The 19,670-nt window shown below is 35.0% G+C and overlaps 1 protein-coding gene across 4 annotated transcripts in view; it reads left to right on the forward strand.

The window, feature by feature from the left end:
* LOC108321691 (protein SWEETIE) overlaps window positions 1–19,670 on the forward strand; it is a 40,046-nt gene that overhangs the window by 15,394 nt on the left and 4,982 nt on the right. For 3 of the 4 annotated variants that reach the window (XM_017553514.2, XM_017553516.2, XM_017553515.2), the window contains exons 19-37: window positions 3,752–3,845; window positions 4,759–4,827; window positions 4,914–5,036; window positions 5,116–5,184; window positions 5,419–5,523; window positions 5,687–5,775; window positions 9,125–9,281; window positions 10,059–10,208; window positions 10,758–10,807; window positions 10,942–11,041; window positions 11,136–11,192; window positions 11,279–11,346; window positions 12,616–12,709; window positions 13,637–13,842; window positions 14,097–14,241; window positions 14,345–14,413; window positions 18,921–18,977; window positions 19,192–19,278; window positions 19,490–19,618. In XM_017553514.2, coding sequence (XP_017409003.1) covers window positions 3,752–3,845; window positions 4,759–4,827; window positions 4,914–5,036; window positions 5,116–5,184; window positions 5,419–5,523; window positions 5,687–5,775; window positions 9,125–9,281; window positions 10,059–10,208; window positions 10,758–10,807; window positions 10,942–11,041; window positions 11,136–11,192; window positions 11,279–11,346; window positions 12,616–12,709; window positions 13,637–13,842; window positions 14,097–14,241; window positions 14,345–14,413; window positions 18,921–18,977; window positions 19,192–19,278; window positions 19,490–19,618 — 1,918 coding nt within the window. The remainder of the gene's footprint in view (window positions 1–3,751; window positions 3,846–4,758; window positions 4,828–4,913; window positions 5,037–5,115; window positions 5,185–5,418; window positions 5,524–5,686; window positions 5,776–9,124; window positions 9,282–10,058; window positions 10,209–10,757; window positions 10,808–10,941; window positions 11,042–11,135; window positions 11,193–11,278; window positions 11,347–12,615; window positions 12,710–13,636; window positions 13,843–14,096; window positions 14,242–14,344; window positions 14,414–18,920; window positions 18,978–19,191; window positions 19,279–19,489; window positions 19,619–19,670) is intronic. The other variant, XM_017553517.2, reaches the window with a different exon arrangement.

A 19,670-nucleotide genomic window follows, 5' to 3' on the forward strand; every position in this document is an offset into this window, starting at 1 on the left:
ACTTGTAATATTTTCTATGGTTCAAGAAAACCTGCAAATAAAATGTCATCTCACACTTTTAACACATTTTTTTGTGCCCCACTTTTGTTTTTCTTTTCATTTAAATATGCTATTAGGAACAAGGTTGTCAAACTCGAGAATTTACGTAAACTCATGAGAGTTCGGTAAATTTGACTCGTAGACTCGACTCATAAACTCGACTCATAGACTCGTAAGAGTTTACTTTACAAGAAAAAAAACATAAATAATATTTTAATTTAAATAAATCCACACATTTATATAATTTTAAATAAATAAAATCATAAAAATATTGTTCATATAAATATTATAAAACATAAATTAAAATGTAAAAATGTAATCCTCTAATAATGAATTTGATGGGTTTCAAAGCATAATAAAATAAGTTTTTTCACTACAAAACATAAAAACCAAGCAGCAAAGGACTTTCTTTAGAACTTAAACACAGTGCAACATTGTACTACTCATGGTCAACACAAGATTGATGGAGTCAAGAGTGAAGGATTTGGAGAAAACCGTAGCAAACGGAATTCAATTACTAGAGGGTTTTGAAGCAATATTAGATGCAAGACTAACCCAAATTGATCCAAGTTGGGAATCATGTCTTGTGCAACAGGATTCACGCATGGCATGGTTGGAAAATATTGTTGAAAGATTCATGAAAGAGGACAGCGGAAAAAGTGAGTGCAATATGAACCATAAGTCTTCAACTGAGTTTGTGCAAGAGGAGTCAGTAGGTGAAGTATATGGGGGTATTAAGAGTGTGGTAAGTGGAGAAAACTGGATATTCTAGCTCTTGAGGGAGAAGATGCTATGGGGTGGATAGGTAATGTCGATAGATATTTCCCATTAAGAGGAGTGCAAGAAGAGCAGAAGATGAAAACAGTTCTGTGGCAATTGAAGGAATTGCCTTATCTTGGTCTCAATGGTGGAAAATATGCAATCCAAACCAATCTTGGTCTGGTTGTAAGAATGCACTCATAAAGATGTTTCAACCAGCATTGACAGAAGATCCTTTTGAATCGGTGTCGGCTCTTAAGCAAGAGAAACAATGAGTGAATTCATCACTCAATTTGAAAGATTTGCAGGAGTTACTAAGGGATTAGATGAACAGCACTTGGTGAGAATTTCCATTGGGTTAATGGAGGAGATGAGAGTAGAATTGAAATCGTATAAAACAGAAACTCTTTCGGAAATGATGAATAAATGGAAGGAAAAAGATATAGCAGATGCTATGGCAGCAAGGGACTCTAGTGTCCATGGCATACGAGGAAACAAGAGTTATCTTACTCAACAAGGAACAAAAGAGTGGATATCAACACCTTCAAGAACAACTACAATAACAACTTTTTATAGTTTTCATTCCATTCTCAGCAATGGTAGTAATGAAATAAATGCTATAAATGAAGCGTGCAACAGAGAAGATTTTATGAGGTTCGAACATTTGGAACTTCAAGAGAACATTAAGAAAGGAGTGTTTTTTGTTTAAATTGTTTTTCTAAGAAAAGCAATTCTATGTCATGATATTATTGGAAGAGCAAGAAGTGGAAGGGCTAGATACATAGGCTGGAATTACAGAAGAGGAGCAACATGATATACAAATATACCTGTACAGTATAGTGGGGTTCACAACTAGAAGATCTTTCAAGGTGTGGGGTCATAAAGTGGTGTTATTAATGATTGTGGAGCAACTCAACTTTATTTCTGCAGAACTAGTGACCAAACTCCAGTTACCAGTAATGGGCACAAATCCATATTCGGTTGAGGTTGGTGATAGCCACAAAGTTATGTGTAGAGGTATTTCTAGAGGATTGCTATTAGAGTTAAAGAAGTAGACATGTCATTTTTTTTTCTTGTTTGGTTTAGGTGGATCTGATACTGGTTGTGATTGTAATGGCTAGCAAGCTTGGGATAGATCAAGGCAAAATTTGATATTTTAGTCTTTCAATTAAGAATTAATGTGGAGAAGAAATTCTTGAAAGCGAAACCTGAATTGATCAAATCTGCAGTTGCTGTAAAAACTATTAGAGGGTTTGCAAGATGCTGGGGAAAGGTACATTCTGGATCGGAAGCCAATATTAGATACAACAATTGAGAGTACTGAGGTTATAGAGTGGCTACACAGGATCATTGATGAATATTCAAATGCATTTGAAGCTCTGAGTACTCTACATCCTTATAGGAGGCAAGGTCATGCTAGTGTTGTATTGAAACCAAACTCTCAAATACCAAATATCAGGCCATACAGATATCCGCACCACCAGAAGATAGAAATTGAAAAATTGGTGACAGGGATTTTGGGAGTAGGCATCATTAGTGCAAGAAGAAAGACAACGGATGACACTTTTGTTTTGATTATAGAGTCCAGAATGAAAATACAATACCAAATAAGTTTCCTATTCCAGTTATAGAAAACTTATTAGATGAGATTGGGGGAGCCCCATTTTTTCTAAGTTGGATCTCGAATTGGGTTATCATCAAATAAGGATGGGGAGGATGATTTTAGAAAACCACTTTTCGAACTCATGAAGGACATTATGAATTCTTGGATACGCCATTTGGGTGGATGAATCCTTATCGAAGAGATGTTTAGCTGGAGGTGTGGGGGATTGGGTGTATCTCAAACTACTACCATATAGGAAAGGATGTTTGACTAAAAAGTTGCACGAGAAGTTTAATCCATGTTGTTATGGTCCTTACCAAATTCTAGTCTATGTAAGGGAGTAACTTACTGGCTGGAGCTTTCACCTCATTCTAAAGTTTATCCAGTATTCCATGTTGCTCTCCTGAAAAAGTCATACATCCTACACAAAAGTCTGAACCACTGCCTGAAGTACTAACAAAAGGTGAGGAGTTGAATTTTGTTTTTGGAAGCTGTGCTGCATTGTAGAATAAATTATGTGGGTCAACAAGAGATTTTGGTTAAATGGCAGCAATTACCAGAATTTTAAAGCTGCTGGGAGGAAGTTTCTGTTAGAACATTTTCCACAATTCCATCATTAGGACAAGGTGCATCTTGATGGGGCGCATATTGATGGGATACAATCCTCTATTACAAAAGGTTTATGCAAGAAGAAATAAGGGAAAAATGAGTCGAGCTACTTGATGTTGTTGCAAGTAGTTAGGATTTAGTTACCATGTCACTAGAGTTCGGTAAAGAATAAGAGAGGTTTGTATAAATACAATTTGGGGGGTCCAGAGAAAGGGAGGTTATACATGTTGGGAGAATACTAGTCCCTCAAATAACCAGAGTTATTGTTTCTGTAACAGCATGCACTGAAGGAAATATACTTTGTGTGTCTCTCTTTGTAAACTTCATCTTCTTTAACTTTTCTGATCTAGTTTCTATAACCCCTTTCAACATTTTTTACTTGGCGACTATCTGCATCCCAAAGCATCAGCTGCCTCTATGAAATGACATAAATAACTGACTTATATTCCTCTCTTTCCTCTTTGTTAACCACATCTGATTATTCTGCGCCAAAAAACTGTTTTTTTCATTAGATTTTTCATTCCTTTGAAAAAACTGAAATTCTGGAAAACTTATTGGCAAACCATTGTATAATTTAGTGACATAATCAATTATGCTACTATTTATGATGTTTAACATAGGTGAGGGTGATATTGTATAGAATGTTAGATCGGGTAGCATTAATTTGAAACAAGTGGAGAAATCCTTTTATGTGTGTCTCTTTTCTTTCTAAGTTTCTAACTCTTTTTTCTGTGAATAAAGGGATTGGTTTGAAGATGAGCTTCGAGCTTTCCAAGGAGGGAAAGATGGCCTTATGCCCTGTGTATGGGAGGATGAAATTTCTAGCTTTCCTCAGGTATTAAATTTTTAAAGAATACAATTAGCAATCAGCTGCTTATTTAATTAGTAATATACCATTAAGAATAAATTAACTGATTGTTTGTCTCTAACTTTTTTAAGATTAGAAATATTTTTCCTTGGACTCCTAAAATGTAATTCTCTAGTGTTTTTTTGTCATGTATTTTCTTTTTGGTTTTATAAAGCTATATTTCGATTTTAATGTTCCAATTAAATTTGTGATTGTTACATGTGGCCTTTTCACCATAATATGTGGTCAAGTAATTATTTGAACTTAATTTCTTTTTGTGACATGCTCATGGAAGGTTCTGAATTAGCAGAAACGTTATTAAGTAAGAGCTGAAAATTTGGAAATTATTTTTTGCATATGTTTGTTGTAAAGATCTAGTTTTACTAAAGTTTTTGCACAAATATTGATATAAGCCAAAATACTGATTTTTATTAATTTAATGAAATTGAACAGGGTCTTAAAACTAAGAGAGTAATATAATTTTATTTCTTAGTGATCTAGGGTTACACTGAAATATTTATAGAATCAGTACAGTTGTCAGTGACTAGTCAAAATAGTTGAGTGGATTGGGAATAGCCTGATAAATAGAGGTGGAGAAATGGTGGAATCCCTCGGAAGAAAACATTTTAGGAAGTCTTGATCAAAATGCCTTTGATGGAATCTTTTAGCATTTGATATATCATAACAGTCTCATTTGATCCTTGTGGCTGACACCTGACTCCGCCTAGAGTGGGAAAGGATTTGTTGGTTATTATACTATTTTTGTGTTAGAATTTCTCTTTCTTTTTAAATAAATTTTTATATGTTCATCCAACTCATTGATACGTTCTTTCCATGCTGTCCTATTATTATTGGATGCATTTCTACTTCAGTAACACCGTACCTTAATTTTAACTTGAAGCCGGAGACCATAAGCAAGACTTTGGTGAACCAGATGCTTCTGTTTTTTGGGACCATATTTGCGTCTCAGGTAGTCCATCAACAGCCTTGGCATATTTCAGAGTTCCGAGAGTGGTTGTTATTATTGTGGACTTCAGTTTGTGTTGTATATCTCAGGATAGTGCTGGCATGCTCTCTCTTCTGGGCATTATTGAGCAGTGTTTGAAAACTGGGAAAAAGCAACATTGGCGCAAAGCTAGTCTTACCAATATTTGTGTGGGCTTACTTGCCGGCTTTAAGGTTCTCTACATCCTTCTATTGGTATTATCAAAGTATTTTTTGCGGCTCTCACCTGGTATACTTTTTTTCTCTTTTCCAGGCTTTGCTCTTGTTTCGACAGCAAACATTAGGACAAGATATTTTGGGTTTGGCACAATCTATTTTTCTGGTAGGAAATCTATTAATCCACTTACTAAAAGTAGATACATTTAGTATCTTGAAAAATAAAGAGCATTCATCACGTTTTTCCTTTAATAAGTTAGAAACTGAATGGGAAGATGTTGTGATGATTTATGATTACTCGTCAGTTATTTGTTTACACCATTGTTGTCATTTTGTTATTACCCTCTTTCTTTTCTTTTGTTAAATATTATGGATAGTGTTTGTTGAATTTGAATGAAAGGGTATTTTGGCGGAGGGAGACATTTGTGCATCACAACGCCGAGCATCATCTGAAAGTCTTGGATATTTAGCTCGATTTGGAAATGATATCTTCACTGCGAGAATGGCAAGTTCCTTTCTGCTTTTGAATCTACATGTTATTGTTTGCTGTTCTGTTGTGACTGATTTTATTATAAGAAACATCTTCCTTATTAGCTTCAAAATTTTGTCTGCACTAATTAATGTTTTCTTCTCTGATTGTTCTGTTCATCAATGATGTTGGCAAGCAGACCAGATCACTACTAGGTGAGCTAAATGGAGCAACTGATCCCAACTATGCCGGATCAATTGCTTTGGCACTTGGCTGCATCCATCGCAGGTCATTTATTACAATACCAATGAATGCTTAATAGTTTTGATGATTATTTTATCACTTTTTTCAATTCTCTCAAGATACCATTCTTTTTGTAGACAGGGTGTCAAAAGAGGGATAAATCTGTATTGGATCCTCTTAAATATTTCTGTGAATAAGTTTGATTGTGTAGTTAATTTGTTTCCTTACATCGCTAGTAATTATACTATATTTTCTGTATGATTAATCTGTTACCCCCTTTTTTTTTTTGTTTAGGTTAAATTTTAGGTAATTCATCATTGTAATATTTTCTTTCCTCTTTAGGATTTAGTTTCCTACTTTTACGTGATGTAATTCTCCTCTGTAAGAAAGAGGAAACCCTACACAGATCAATCATCACTAATGTTTTCATATTTTCAACTGTTTTTATTTGTTTTGAGCTGTGTTTATCTATACTTTAGAACAAACCCTTCTTTGTGATTAGTTTGGTTTCAAAAAGAAAGTGAAAGGAAAATGAGTAGAAAATGGGATGATAGTAGGTTGTTTGGTAGGAATGAAAATGAAAGGAAAGGTAATGATTTTCTTTTCTCTTGTTTGATATACTATAGACAATAGAAGTAAGAAAAAGCATGTATACAAAAAGGATATAAATATCCCTTACAAAAGAAATTGAAATGTGAAAAATAATGTTAATTTGATATTTTTTTTAATACACTAGAACAAGCTTTCACCCTGTTTCTACCCAAATTGAGTGGATAAAAAGTAATTGGTTTTACATGCTTTTTAAAATTCTCCTCCTTCCTGATACCATGTTAGAATTGGAAGAAAGAATGAATCTGAAATACACAAATGTTTAGGCTTTTGACAGTTGTAATGTATTGAAAAATAAGTCCTGTATATTGGCACTTGAAAAATTACACTCTTATGTTCTTTCCACACTAGAACAAATAGGTAGAAAAGGAAGACAGTGAAAAACAATTACTGACAGTTACAAAACAGTTACTGATCGTTACAAACCAGCAAAATGAAATAACTGAAAATAAAAGGGGTACAGAACAGTAATAGATTGGCACTACCAGTACAAAGTTTAATAAAAATAAAATATGACTAATATATAAGACTAATACACGTTAACAAATCAAAGAAGGTCTAGTTTTAAATTTATTTATGTCCATTGCTTTCCAATCTTATTCTTTTAATTGTTCCATAAGTGTTGAAAGTATAGAGAATCAATATTTGACTATATTAGTTTTGAGAGCATAAAACTATTGTGCTGGGCCTTTTAAAGTGTGGTGGCTAAAATAAAGGGTGATTAATAGGTTTTTATGATGAAAGATTGGTAAGAAATGAAAATTGGGTATTAAGAGAGGAGGATAATAAGTCTTCCACTAGAACAAAAATGAAAGAAAATTACAATAAAACTTTTATAGAAAGAGAGTACAAGAGACATGAGATGCGTTCTATATGTTTGACTTGCTATGTGGTGCACACATTAGAAGTCTCAAACACTAGGGTAATTTTACAGATACAAGAATATAAAGCTATTGTATTGTCCATAATTACAGTGGTTACAAGAATATAAAGCTATTGTATAGTCCATAATTACATTGTTTCTAACATTTTCCCTCACGCTAGAGGATGTAAATTATATGTTCTATGCTTGTTGTGTATGTAACAAACTCAAGAACCTCTCAATGACTTGGTGAGAACATTTGCCAATTGATTATTTAAGTGGATATTGGTGTTGTGTTTGGATAAAATCTTTGATGAGGCAGTAGAGTGAAGATCATAACAAAATCGTGATAGATGAAAGTGGAGGAGAGGAGGAAGAGACTTTAGAATCTAAAGAATTTTGGAGGCAAGAAAAGCATGGGTTAATGATAGATAGTCAACTTGACTTATGAATGACAATCTCAATTATTTTGTTCTTATCCTTTTTGCAAATATTTTCTACCATCACCTTTCCCTAGTTGTATGGGACTTGTTCCCTTATCTCTATTAAATATATTATTCATTTTGGAAATCTCATATCAACTAAAGATATGATCAATTTATAGTATATAGGTGGGTACAAGCTTCACATGGCAACCCAATTTTGTGAGTTTGAAGAAAGTATAAATCCACTTTTTAAGATGAAATTAGAGTGTGTCGCAACAAGGTTTGTTAGGCCTATCATACCTCTCCACCATCAAATCATCCACAAATATCTAGTTTTATGCTCAAAGTGTCCAATCTTTGGAGTGAGAGGTTGTGTTGAAGATCCCACATTGACCAGAGATATGGGCAAAATTTACTATATAAATGGGTGAAAACCTTTCCTTACTAGCCAGTTTTGTAAAGATTGAGTTAGAGTTGAAGTTCATTTCTTAAGCTGGTGCCAAAGTTTGTCCCTGCAAAGTTTGTTACTATCAACCATCCACAAATATCTAGTCTCATGCTCAAAATGTCCAATCTTTGATGTGAGGGGTTGTGTTGAGGATCCTACATTGGCTAGATATATGGTCAAATTATACTATATAAGTGGGTGGAAATATTTCTTTAATAGGTTTTGTAAGATTAAGTTAGACTACAAGTTCCTTTTTTAGGATGATATTAAAAGGCTATCCAAGTGAGATTTGATATGCTTATTGCTGGACTTACAAGCCTAATGTTAGTTGTATTATTTTATTAAGCACCTTCTGAAGAAATGACCTTTGAAGGAGCTTTGGATTTCCAAAGATTCTATCAAGAGAAAAGGTAGCCTTATTTGAAGCATGAGTGTGGAATTGAAAAATGATTTTGCAAGAAGGCCTTGAATTAAGGGACCAAAACATTTTGTCCTGGTTAGAGGAGAATGGAGTAGAGTTCAGGATACCCAAGTAGGATTCAAATTCAGAAATTTACTTATCATTTAGGTTACGAAAAAGTAAAATCTTGAACACAAACAAAATTGTGGATAAAAGAATTAAGTAATAACACATTGTAAGTTGATTTGCAATTGAGATGTAATAAAAGGAAAAAGGTGGTTAATATTGACAGAAATAGCAGAAACGAGAAAGTTTACACTTTTACAGTAGTTTCTTTCTAAAAAATTCTTTCCACTTTGTGAATTATTTTATGCAAAACCACATTGGTTCTGGTAGAAGGTTTACATGATGTTTCTGTTACTTTTTTCTTGTGCGTTTAAGATCTCAGCTTAGATATTTAGCTGAGCAGATCTATTAACTATTTTAAACTTATGTGAGCAATTAAAGGTTTACTTCCTTTTCCCTATTGCTATAGGGTCCACCATTTTATTTATTTTTTTTATAATTCTGTCACTCTTTACCAAGTGTACAAAATCATCTTCTCTCTATATTAGTTTTGACAGTTCTTTTCTTACACACCTTGACTGCAGTGCAGGAGGGATTGCTTTGTCAACTCTAGTGCCTGCAACAGTGAGCTCTATATCCTCACTGGCTAAAAGTTCGGTAGCTAATCTGCAGATTTGGTCTATGCATGGTCTTCTTTTAACTATTGAAGCTGCTGGCTTGTCCTATGTCTCTCATGTCCAGGTATTCATAGTTTGAATGTAACCATCTTCAGGTTGGTAATTTATTAATATAGTTTTTATATTTTGTCTCAAATAGAATTAATGATCTGACAGTAATTGCAGCACGAACAGCTTTGCTCTTGTTTTAATGTGATGATATTTTTGTTAACGACCAAATTGAAGGAGTTCTATGAAATGTAACTGATTGATTCATCTGAGCCATCCAGTGTTTTAATACTTTGAATTTAATATCCATGCTCCAGAGAAAGCTGTTTCAACAAATGAACATTTACATTGTTGAGAAAACGTTGCTTATTCCTCTCTGAGTTGTCATCTGCCTTGGCTATTTGTCATAGAAGTTCATTTCTGTTTCCACATCGTTCTTGTATCTACTTTGATCCATCTTTTTGCATAAAAAAGATGAAGAGAAAAATGAATTTGAATATGGTGAAGGTGAAGGAATAGAGCATGATGGAATGGAGATTTGATATGTTCCATCGTTTGAATTTTTTGAACTAGAATTGGATGGACTGTACCCCATTACATCCAAAACCCTAACATTATATTCCCCAGGGAAGAGGTGTGATTGAACCAATATAAATTTCCATTCCATCATAAATTCATGATGTATCCAGCCAATGGAGCAATAATTATTTTCCATTTTCTTGCTGTTTGACATCCAAACATTGAGAAAACTATTAGCCACTTTTGTTGGTTAATCAGATAGATTCACCTTATTTTATTGTGTAAATAATCTTTCTTATTAGACATCATGTTGTTCTTCTATGTTTATTCACAGGCGACACTTTCTCTTGCTATGGACATTCTTTTATCTGACGATAATGGGTTAGTAGACATTCAGCAGGGAGTTGGCCGTCTTATAAATGCTATAGTTACTGTTCTTGGCCCCGAGCTTGTACCAGGAAGCATTTTTTTCTCCCGCTCCAAGGTGAGTTTTTCTAGTATTTTTTAATTATCAATAAAAACATAAACTTATCAAGAGGAAAGAGAAAATAATTATAATTCAAAAAGAATTTCTAGGATAAACGATCCTCTTTAATAAATAAGGAAACACCAATGGACATGATAAATATTGAAAAACAAAATTCAATGAAGTAGCTACAAATTCCTTGGCTAGTGTATTTGGAAAGCTTCCTTAAAGCCATCAGCTACTGTGTTCAGGAAGCCTGCTTAAAGATACCAGAGCTGCAGTCTTACCCTACAACCTTATGCACTTGTTGAAAGAAAATAAATTGATACTGAAAATGAGTATTTACGTACAGAAAAGTTCATAATTCTTTGTTACCCAAGACCTATATATAGATCATAGAATTACTCACAGTTAATTTTAACTGAGAAAAGAAAAAACAGTTACTTGTGGCAGCAAACAGAAAGGAGAAATATCTTTAACAGCATTGAAGTGGGACTTAGATTGTTAAAATAATCTAGAGTTTTCTGCCTTTTTTTATACTTCATTGAGTATTTTTTTCCCTTTCAGTCTGCCATTGCCGAGATTAGCAGCTGGCAAGAAACTTCAACTATGCTTGAGTATGTTTCTTCATTCCACCTTTTAAATATAATTAATATTTTCTTGTTGTCATCTTGATTCTGGCTTTGGGGAAAGTATTTTTCAAAGCATTGTTTTATTGATAGTTATAAAAAGTTTTCTTGTTTTGTTGCAGGAGTGCTCGCTTCACACAACAGCTTGTTCTTTTTGCACCTCAAGCTGTTTCTGTACACTCCCATGTGCAGACTCTTCTGTCTACTTTGTCATCAAGACAGGTTTAACTCTGATGTATTTTTCATTATAGGAAATAATGTGTTATTAGCTCTTCTTTTCTGCTTAGACTTTTTTTTTTTCCTTTTCTAAATGCAGCCAACTTTAAGGCATCTTGCTGTGTCTACTCTAAGGCATCTAATTGAGAAAGATCCGGTTGGTTTCCCATCTTTATTTGTTTTTAATATAGAAAAGCTAGCATGTCAGATTGTTGTGCTAAGACCTGATTTTACTCTTTACAGGCTTCCATTATTGTTGAGCAGATTGAAGATAACCTGTTCTTTATGCTTGATGAGGAAACTGATTCGGAGTACGAACATAGATAAACAAAATTTCTTCGCCTCTCCTGTTGATTAGTTCTTTGGTTAAGATCAAAATCAAACTCCTTTTTTATTATTAGTTTCTTGAAATATTTTAGGTGATTGCCTATGCATTTCTGTTGTAACGATTATAAGGATCAAAATGTAGGTCATTCTGTCCATTGTATTTAGAATCTTCCTATTTATTTTAGCATATTTTTATTTCCTCATTTTTTAGTGTTTGGTTGTTACAAGTAGAGATGATGAGAATGTAATTGTTTATCTCTTTTAAATAAGGTTGATTAGAGTGTGGTATGGTAGGTGGCCCACTTGTATCACTCACGACTTCTTTATGAACTAATACAAGCTACCGGAATATAGGTTTTCCTATTTGCTACATGGGTTTGATGTTGCCCCCCATGGTTGGATGTATCTTTTCATTTTCTTTTAATACATGTTCCTCTAGAGGCACATGATTGTTGAAGCTTTGGGGAGCCAATCTAGTTGGGATTTCAAAGCTTTATAATGATGCCTTTTAGAGTGAAACTTGTTAAAGATCCCAAATCAATTCGGAATAAAGCCGAATTATAATATTTAAGTGGAATGTAATACTAACCTTACAAGTTGGTTTTTATGAGGATGAGTTAGGCATAAACCCACTTAAATGATATTAGGGTCATTCAAGGCTTTTCCTAGTCAAGGTTTTTAGGACCATTATGTCATCATTATCCGGCAACTATTAGATTACTCACAAATATCTAATTCCATGCTCAAGATTTTAATTTCTGGGTCTGAGAGAGTGTGTTAGAGATTCAACATTGACTAGGAATAAGGTTGAGTTATAATATGGAAGTAGGATGCAATTTGCATCTTACAAGCTGGTAGAGTTAGACGTAAACCCACTTAGAATTTTTTTATAGGAAAAGTAAGAATTTATATTCAAGCAGCAAAGCGATGTCATAAGGAGTACAAAAGATAGTATTTGGTTTCTTTGTTTGTTTTAAATGTTTCAATCTTCAAAGGATATTTATGTATTGAACATCATTTTCTCATAAGATTATTCGTTGGCTCTTCCTCTGGTTTTAGAATTTTGTTGTTTTATTTTCTTGAGGGAGAAGGGTGGGAAGAAGGGGTGGTTTAAGGAATTCCTTTTAAGAGGGAAAAAGGGGGATGATGACATTTTACATGGTCAACCACAGTTCATTTATCTGTTAGTAACAAATTGGCAATGGTGATTTATAGCTATTGGTATTTGGCTGAGACTGCTTTCATTTGTGCAGAATTGGAAACTTGGTGCGGACAACAATTATGCGATTACTCTGTGCAGCTTGTCCTTCATGTCCTTCACATTGGATATCAGTATGTCGCAAAGTGGTAAGCTTATGTCTCACCAATTGCAGTGTCCAGACACTGTACTGCAAATAGACATGAAAACTGATGCCTTCGAAGGAAATTAAAAATTAATGCACATGGGATATGTTAATTTTTGTTTTTGACTGAGCCCTCTAAGGATTTTTTTCCTGTGTGGGACGGGGGGAGGAGGATATCTAAGTAATTGTTTAACACAGAGATATAACAAGTGCAGGGATTTGTCTTGTAAAACAAGGATTGAAAAGGATGAAGGGTTAAGGGAGATCCTTATTGTGAGAAAAATGCTTGTGACCTCAAGTGATTCAGCCGCTTACAGTTATCTTATCTATAATGATAGAGTGGTATATGTGTAACTTGAAACATAGTGACACATGGTTGAATTGTAGATGTTGTTTGTCGGATATTAAATGCAATACTAAAAGTTGTTGGTAAGATATTAAATGTATTACTAGAAGTTGTTAGAGGTTGTTAGAAGATTCTAGAGATCTCTTGTAATAATTACTTTGGGGTTTGAGTTCTCTATATATAGGAGTTGATGTACGGTTTCAAATCAATTAACAAAAATAAGAATCTTCTTTCTTTCAAATTAATCCTTTCAAGTGTAGATATTACTACCAAATTGCAAGGCAAGCTCAAATGACAGTAAACTACTTTTTCTACCTAAACTCTTAAAGTGAGTAGAATAGACAGAAAACAAGATCATTGGTTCAGGTTTCGATGGATCATGCTGCTTTGACCACTTTTTGAAAAGTTAGATGTTATTAAATTGCCTCCGGTCTACCCCCAATTTATAGTAGATGTGCTAGAGGAATATTCAAAGTAAATGCTGTCAATAGTCAAACTCCAATCAATAACCTTGGTTTTTGGGTCAAAAGATATTTTCTGACACTTCTCAATACTCTTCACTATGGTATGATGGGATTATTACAGGTCCTTGCAACATCAATGAGGAACACAGAAAATAACAATGTTGGGGCAAGTGATAACCTAGACGGTGATTCGGGTTTGAACCTTGGAGATGATGAAAATATGGTTGCTGGATCCAACAACACACAGAGTGACAAGTTTCAAGCATTCATTGGTGCTACTAATAGGGAGAAGTACCTCAGATATAAGACTAGACTTTTTGCTGCAGAGTATGTACTTCACAACTTCTAATTTAAATTTTTAGAACTTTCATATATCTGTCAATGATAAATTTACCCAATTTTATAGTAAAATCACCCTCTTTGTTTACCAGTAGAGATAATTAAGGAAAGGATTCTCTCATTTGATGTTAATGTGTCTAATGCTAAAAATATCCTCATCCTTTTATGGAAAGTTAACTTTGAAATTATGTATCGTCTTTCGATAATATTGTTTGTTGTTTGAATACTTAATGTTGTTTCAGATGCTTAAGCCATCTACCAGATGCTGTTGGAAGATATCCTGCACATTTTGATCTAACCATGGCAAGGAAAGAACATGCAAGTGGGAAACCTACTAGTGATTGGTTGGTTCTCCACTTGCAAGAGTTAATATCACTTGCTTATCAGGTACAGCTTAGCCATGCATGATCTACCTTTTGCACTTTTATTGGATATTCAAGAAATATTCAAAATTAATCATACCCTCCTGTCTCATTTCCCTCAATAACAGATTAGCACAATTCAATTTGAGAACATGCAGCCCGTAGGCGTCAGTCTTCTTGGCACTATTGTGGACAAGGTAATATGTTCCCTGTGAAATATCATGGCTTTGCAACTTGAAGGCCTTTACTCTCTCAGTATCCTTTTTCGATAACAATGGAAAAAGGAATTATGGTGTATAAAGTTTTTCTTTGAGCTAATTAACATTTTTTTCTCTTCTATCTTTTATTTTGTGTGAGAGGCTCTTTTTATTAGTTACATGTTTGTGATAGAACTAAGGGAGAGGCTTTAGGGTGGCGTGGCAACTTTGATACTCTGTTATATTTGACTTTTTGGTTTGAGTGAAATGCCTGCATCTTCATAATTTCTTTCCACTTTCTATATCTGTTTTGAGCACATCTTTGGTGTTCAGCTCATGATATATTTAAACGGGCCTATGTAACGAATGTGCAAAGTCGTTTAAGAGCCTTATGATATTGAATATTTATTCTATCCTTTCTATGTATCTTATTTGCCTTTGATCATGGTTAGAGTCGATATTCAAATTGTGAGAACCTTTGTTGATATCTTCAATTTTGTTTGGAATTTTTGTTTCTCCTGTCTAAAAGTATTTCATCTTTTATCAACACTTACAAGTTTTCAGTATAGGCAAGAAAAAGTGAAAGGAAGAGATGAAAAATATTAGAAAGTGGATTTTTAACCTAACTTGGCTTCATAAAACTGGTTTACACCCACTTGTATATATCCCTAGTGTATGAGATATCTCTAATTGTTGGAAGTCCCACGTCGACTAGAGATAATGTCAATTAAGAGTATATAAGTGGGTGCAAACCTCACCTTACAAGCCGGTTTTGTGGAGTTGAGTTAGGCTTAAAGTCTACTTCTTAACATGGTATCAGAGCTATGGTTAGAGCCTATCTTAGCGATATTTGTTATTTGTTGAGCATATTGTTCCACCCCCTATTGGACCACCCATTATTGTCTAGTATCACGCTCGAGATGTATATATCTCAGCGTGAAGGGGGTGTGTTGAAAGTCCCACATTGACTAGAGATAAGGCCAATTAAGAATATATAAGTGGGTGCAAACCTCACCTTACAAGCCGGTTTTGTGGGGTTGAGCTAGGCTTAAAGTCCATTTCTTAACACTAATGCACTCTGATAGATTTGGTATTGTATATAAAAGGAGAGAAAGACAATTAAAATAGTTATATGTTATAACTGTAACAAACATATATAAGTTTGTTGGGGCTTGGTAGGAAGGTAGGTTTTTGGTTGGTTGGGTTTGGTTTGTTGGAAAGGGTTGAGAGAGAAGTCTCTCAGAATTCCATCTTGGTGATTGCTGTAAATCTATAATTGTATTTTGGGCTTATTTCCCTATTACATTGGCATGGAAACCGTCTTTGTTCAATAAAGAAGTATATTAAGTGTAAGTCTTGGATACCAGTGGTTGAAAAATAAGACTAATTTATTATTCTCAAATCATTCAAAAATACATTCTGATACTCTCTGTTTGTAATAATCTAATTCTCCTAAAAAGGGAAATAGGGAAACTAGGAAAGTAAAATAAAATAAAAGATTATATATCTATTTCCTCTAATTAGGAAGATTCTAAAGATATTATCTCAAATTACAACACTCCCCCTCAAGCTGGATCATACAAGATTGTATGAACCAAGCTTGGAATAAACAAACCCAATCAGAGATAATGTCAATAAACCAAATTACACACACAAACAAATGTAGCCCAAGAGACTCCTCAGCATCATATGGAGAATAATGGACAACCGTGAACTTGCACCATGAAACTTCAACTTGGACAACAATGGACAAAAGAGATTTCCATTAACAATGGATGATGACTTGTAGCAGCAAACTGCAAGAATGGATGAAGGCTTGTAGTGGTGAATCGCAACAAACTGTAGGGACTAGATTGCCATCAATAGTGGCGAACAACAACAAAGCTTCAAGAACTTGATTTCCATGAGTACCATATGGGAGGACTTCAAAGGCTAACAATAATGAACCTTTAGGGACTTAATTGCCCTAACAACGACAAACCTTTAGGGACTTAATTGCCCTAACAACAACGAACCTTCAAGGACTTAACTGTCCTGAACAACAACAAACCTTCAGGGACTTAACTATCCTGAACAACAACAAACCTTCAAGGACTTTAACTGCCCTGAACAACAACAAACCTGCAGGAACTGAATTTCCCTGCAACGGCTAACAACAACAATCCTGCAGGGACTTAACCACCCTACCGCGCTGAAACAACAACAAACCTGCAGGGTTTACACTACCCTACAGCGGCTGAAACTTTTCTTCCCCTCACGAATGAACACACGTCAATGACATGAAGGTGAAAGAACAGGTGAGAACCGATCCGTACTTGGGGACAAATCTGAAACCCCTAACATCGAACGAGTCAAATCAGCGGGTGGTCTCATAGAACAACTCTCAGTGAGCTGTTACAACAAGGCATTGGCGGTGCAAGGATCCTTTCACATGGCAGAAAGAACTGACGCAATGGTGTCGTGAGTGGACGTTTTTGGTCCTCAAGATTCTGAACAGAATGATGGTGGAGACATGCTTGGCCACAGGTGTCGATGCATTTTGTGGCACAAGCGGCGGAGATGACAGCAAGAAGGACCGTCATTGTATACCAGTGAAACAAAGGGAAGAAGAAACCCATTGGGTGTGGTAGAGAACCCTTCACATTGTTGAAGGCAGAGAGCCCTTCTCAATGAAAAAGAAGATGATGGAAGCGGAAGAAGTAGTACTAGGAGCCGGCGCATCAGCGACATCAGCAACGGAGACGAAGCACTGTTGCTCGAGAAACAAAAACGAATTTAGTGAGAAAGGGAGAAACCAGTGGTGGAGCAGGAAAGGTCCTGGTCATAACATGTGAGGCAAAACCCCCTACGACAGAGCTGGAGGATGACGAAAGTGGAAGAGGATGGTGTGAACTTGAGAAGAAGTCAAAGGGTCAAAAGAAGCTCAGGAGAGTGAGGCAAACAAAAAGCCAGTGGCGCGGTGATCTTCCGACCAGGGAAGGGCAATGCGTGAACAGTACGCGCCCGAGATCAACCGGAGAGAGTAGGCGTGTGACGGCGCGTTCAGACGAGATAGAGATGGTGACCACCAGGGTTAGGTCGCGCTTGAAGAGACGATCCAAATCTGTTGGTCAACGATTGGAACTGCGACGGTGACCGATGGCGGATGGTAGCCAACGATGTACGGAGGCCGGCGGTGCACAGCGGAGTAAGCAGTGAAGGTAGTGGCCTTTCTTGGGTTCTTCGAAGAAGAGACTTTCGGTCTCTTTGATTCAACTGACAGTCAATAAGAATGCCAAAAGGAGCCAAAATTGATTGGACATCAACATATCTAAAGCACCAGTTTCAGCTACTGGTCCGAAAGGGAATGGGTTCGAATCCCATTATGATCATACTCAAACAAACTATGTATATGGTAATACTGGAAAAAAAAGGCCAGAATTCTAAGCCAGAACTTGACTAGGACAATTGAAGCGCATTAAAAACACATGTTAGAGAAGAGACTTTAAGGGGGCTGCCGGCAAACAGCGGAAGCGGATCAGACAAGCTCTGATACCAAGTTGAAAAATAAGACTAATTTATTATTCTCAAATCATTCAAAAATACATTCTGATACTCTTTATTTGTAATAATCTAATTCTCCTAAAAAGGGAAATAGGAAAACTAGAAAAGTAAAATAAAATAAAAGATTATATATCTATTTCCTCTAATTAGGAAGATTCTAAAGATATCATCTCAAAAATTACAACACCAGTTCTATCACACCCCCTCACATCGGGACTGAACATATCGAGCTTGTGAGTAATTATTTATGTGTGGTTTGGTAACAACTCGATAGTGAATGACACGATACATTCACAATTTAAGACTAACTCAACACAATAGACTTTGCAAGGTGAAGTTTTCCTCCACTTATTTAATATAATTTGATCATATCTCTAAATGATGGATCTCTACCAAAAAGTAAGAAAAGCTTCAGAATTACATTTTTTTGTTCACAGGACAATCTGATTACAGACTAGTAGAATGTAAAAAGTAGTTCACGGTTATGAGAAATTAACTATAAGACACATACACCAGTTTATAACTAACTTGCATAGCTGGAGCACTAACAGCTGAGATATACTGCAAAAAGAGCTAATAAAAAGCTGAGATACACTCTAATACTTAAAGACATTTGAGTATTGTATTACTCGGATTGTTAATGTGTTTCTTTGCTTTTTGTTAGTTTGTGAGTAGTAAGCCTTTGGCTGTTTAGTTAGTTAAGCTTGCCAGCTGTTACCATGACAACTAAAACTTGCTCTGTTCTATATAAAGAGACTATGCTTAATTTTAATTGTTGAAGAACTTGATCACTTTTACTAATTATATATCCATATCTGGAGTTCATGTTGGAAGATACTAATTCATGTTTATTTTCTGCTTAATTTAATGTTGTGTATGTACTGCATGGTGTATCCTAATCTTGTTATTTCTGTACTAGTCAAGTTTTATTAATTTGTTCTTGTATGTGAATTTGGATTAACAGTTTGAAAAATCAGCTGACCCGGAGCTTCCTGGGCATCTTCTACTGGAACAGTATCAGGTATTTAACAAGATGTGCCAAATTTGTTTTCCCTGGCAAGATTTCCATTCTTTAGTCAACTAAGGATACAGTTTTTTTGTTTCTTTGAGGATCATTTAATTAATTCACGTACTGCTTTTGTTACATAGTCCCATGTAATGTCTTGTTTTTATGGTTTTAGTAGATTATGACTTCTGTGATTTATTTGGAATAACTTAAACTGTACTAAATATAGGCCCAGCTAGTATCTGCAGTTCGTACTACCTTGGACACATCTTCTAGTCCTAGCTTATTGGAGGCAGGCTTGCACTTGGCTACTAAGGTAGCAGATCTAATCCTTCTCCTCATTTCCTTTCCTATCTTTGAAATTGATTTATTTACTTTTTTAGAAATCCCCCAAAATCGCTTCTGTAAAGCCAATTGTGGGCTTCCCTTGAACATTTCATAAATTATTATTTGGAAGTTGCAAATATATTTGGGAAGTTCCTCAAGTTTGCAATTAAATATAGCTCAGTAGTATCTGAAAATTTCAGATACTAACAAGTGGAATCATCAGTGGAGATCAAGTGGTGGTCAAGCGCATATTCTCGTTAATTTCTCGACCATTGAATGACTTTGAGGACATTTACTATCCTTCATTTGCAGAATGGGTCACAAGCAAGGCATGTAACTATATTGTTATTATGTATTTGATCATTTTTGAGATATTTATTG

Source organism: Vigna angularis, chromosome 2 (assembly GCF_016808095.1).
Source record: "Vigna angularis cultivar LongXiaoDou No.4 chromosome 2, ASM1680809v1, whole genome shotgun sequence".
NCBI lineage: Eukaryota > Viridiplantae > Streptophyta > Magnoliopsida > Fabales > Fabaceae > Vigna > Vigna angularis.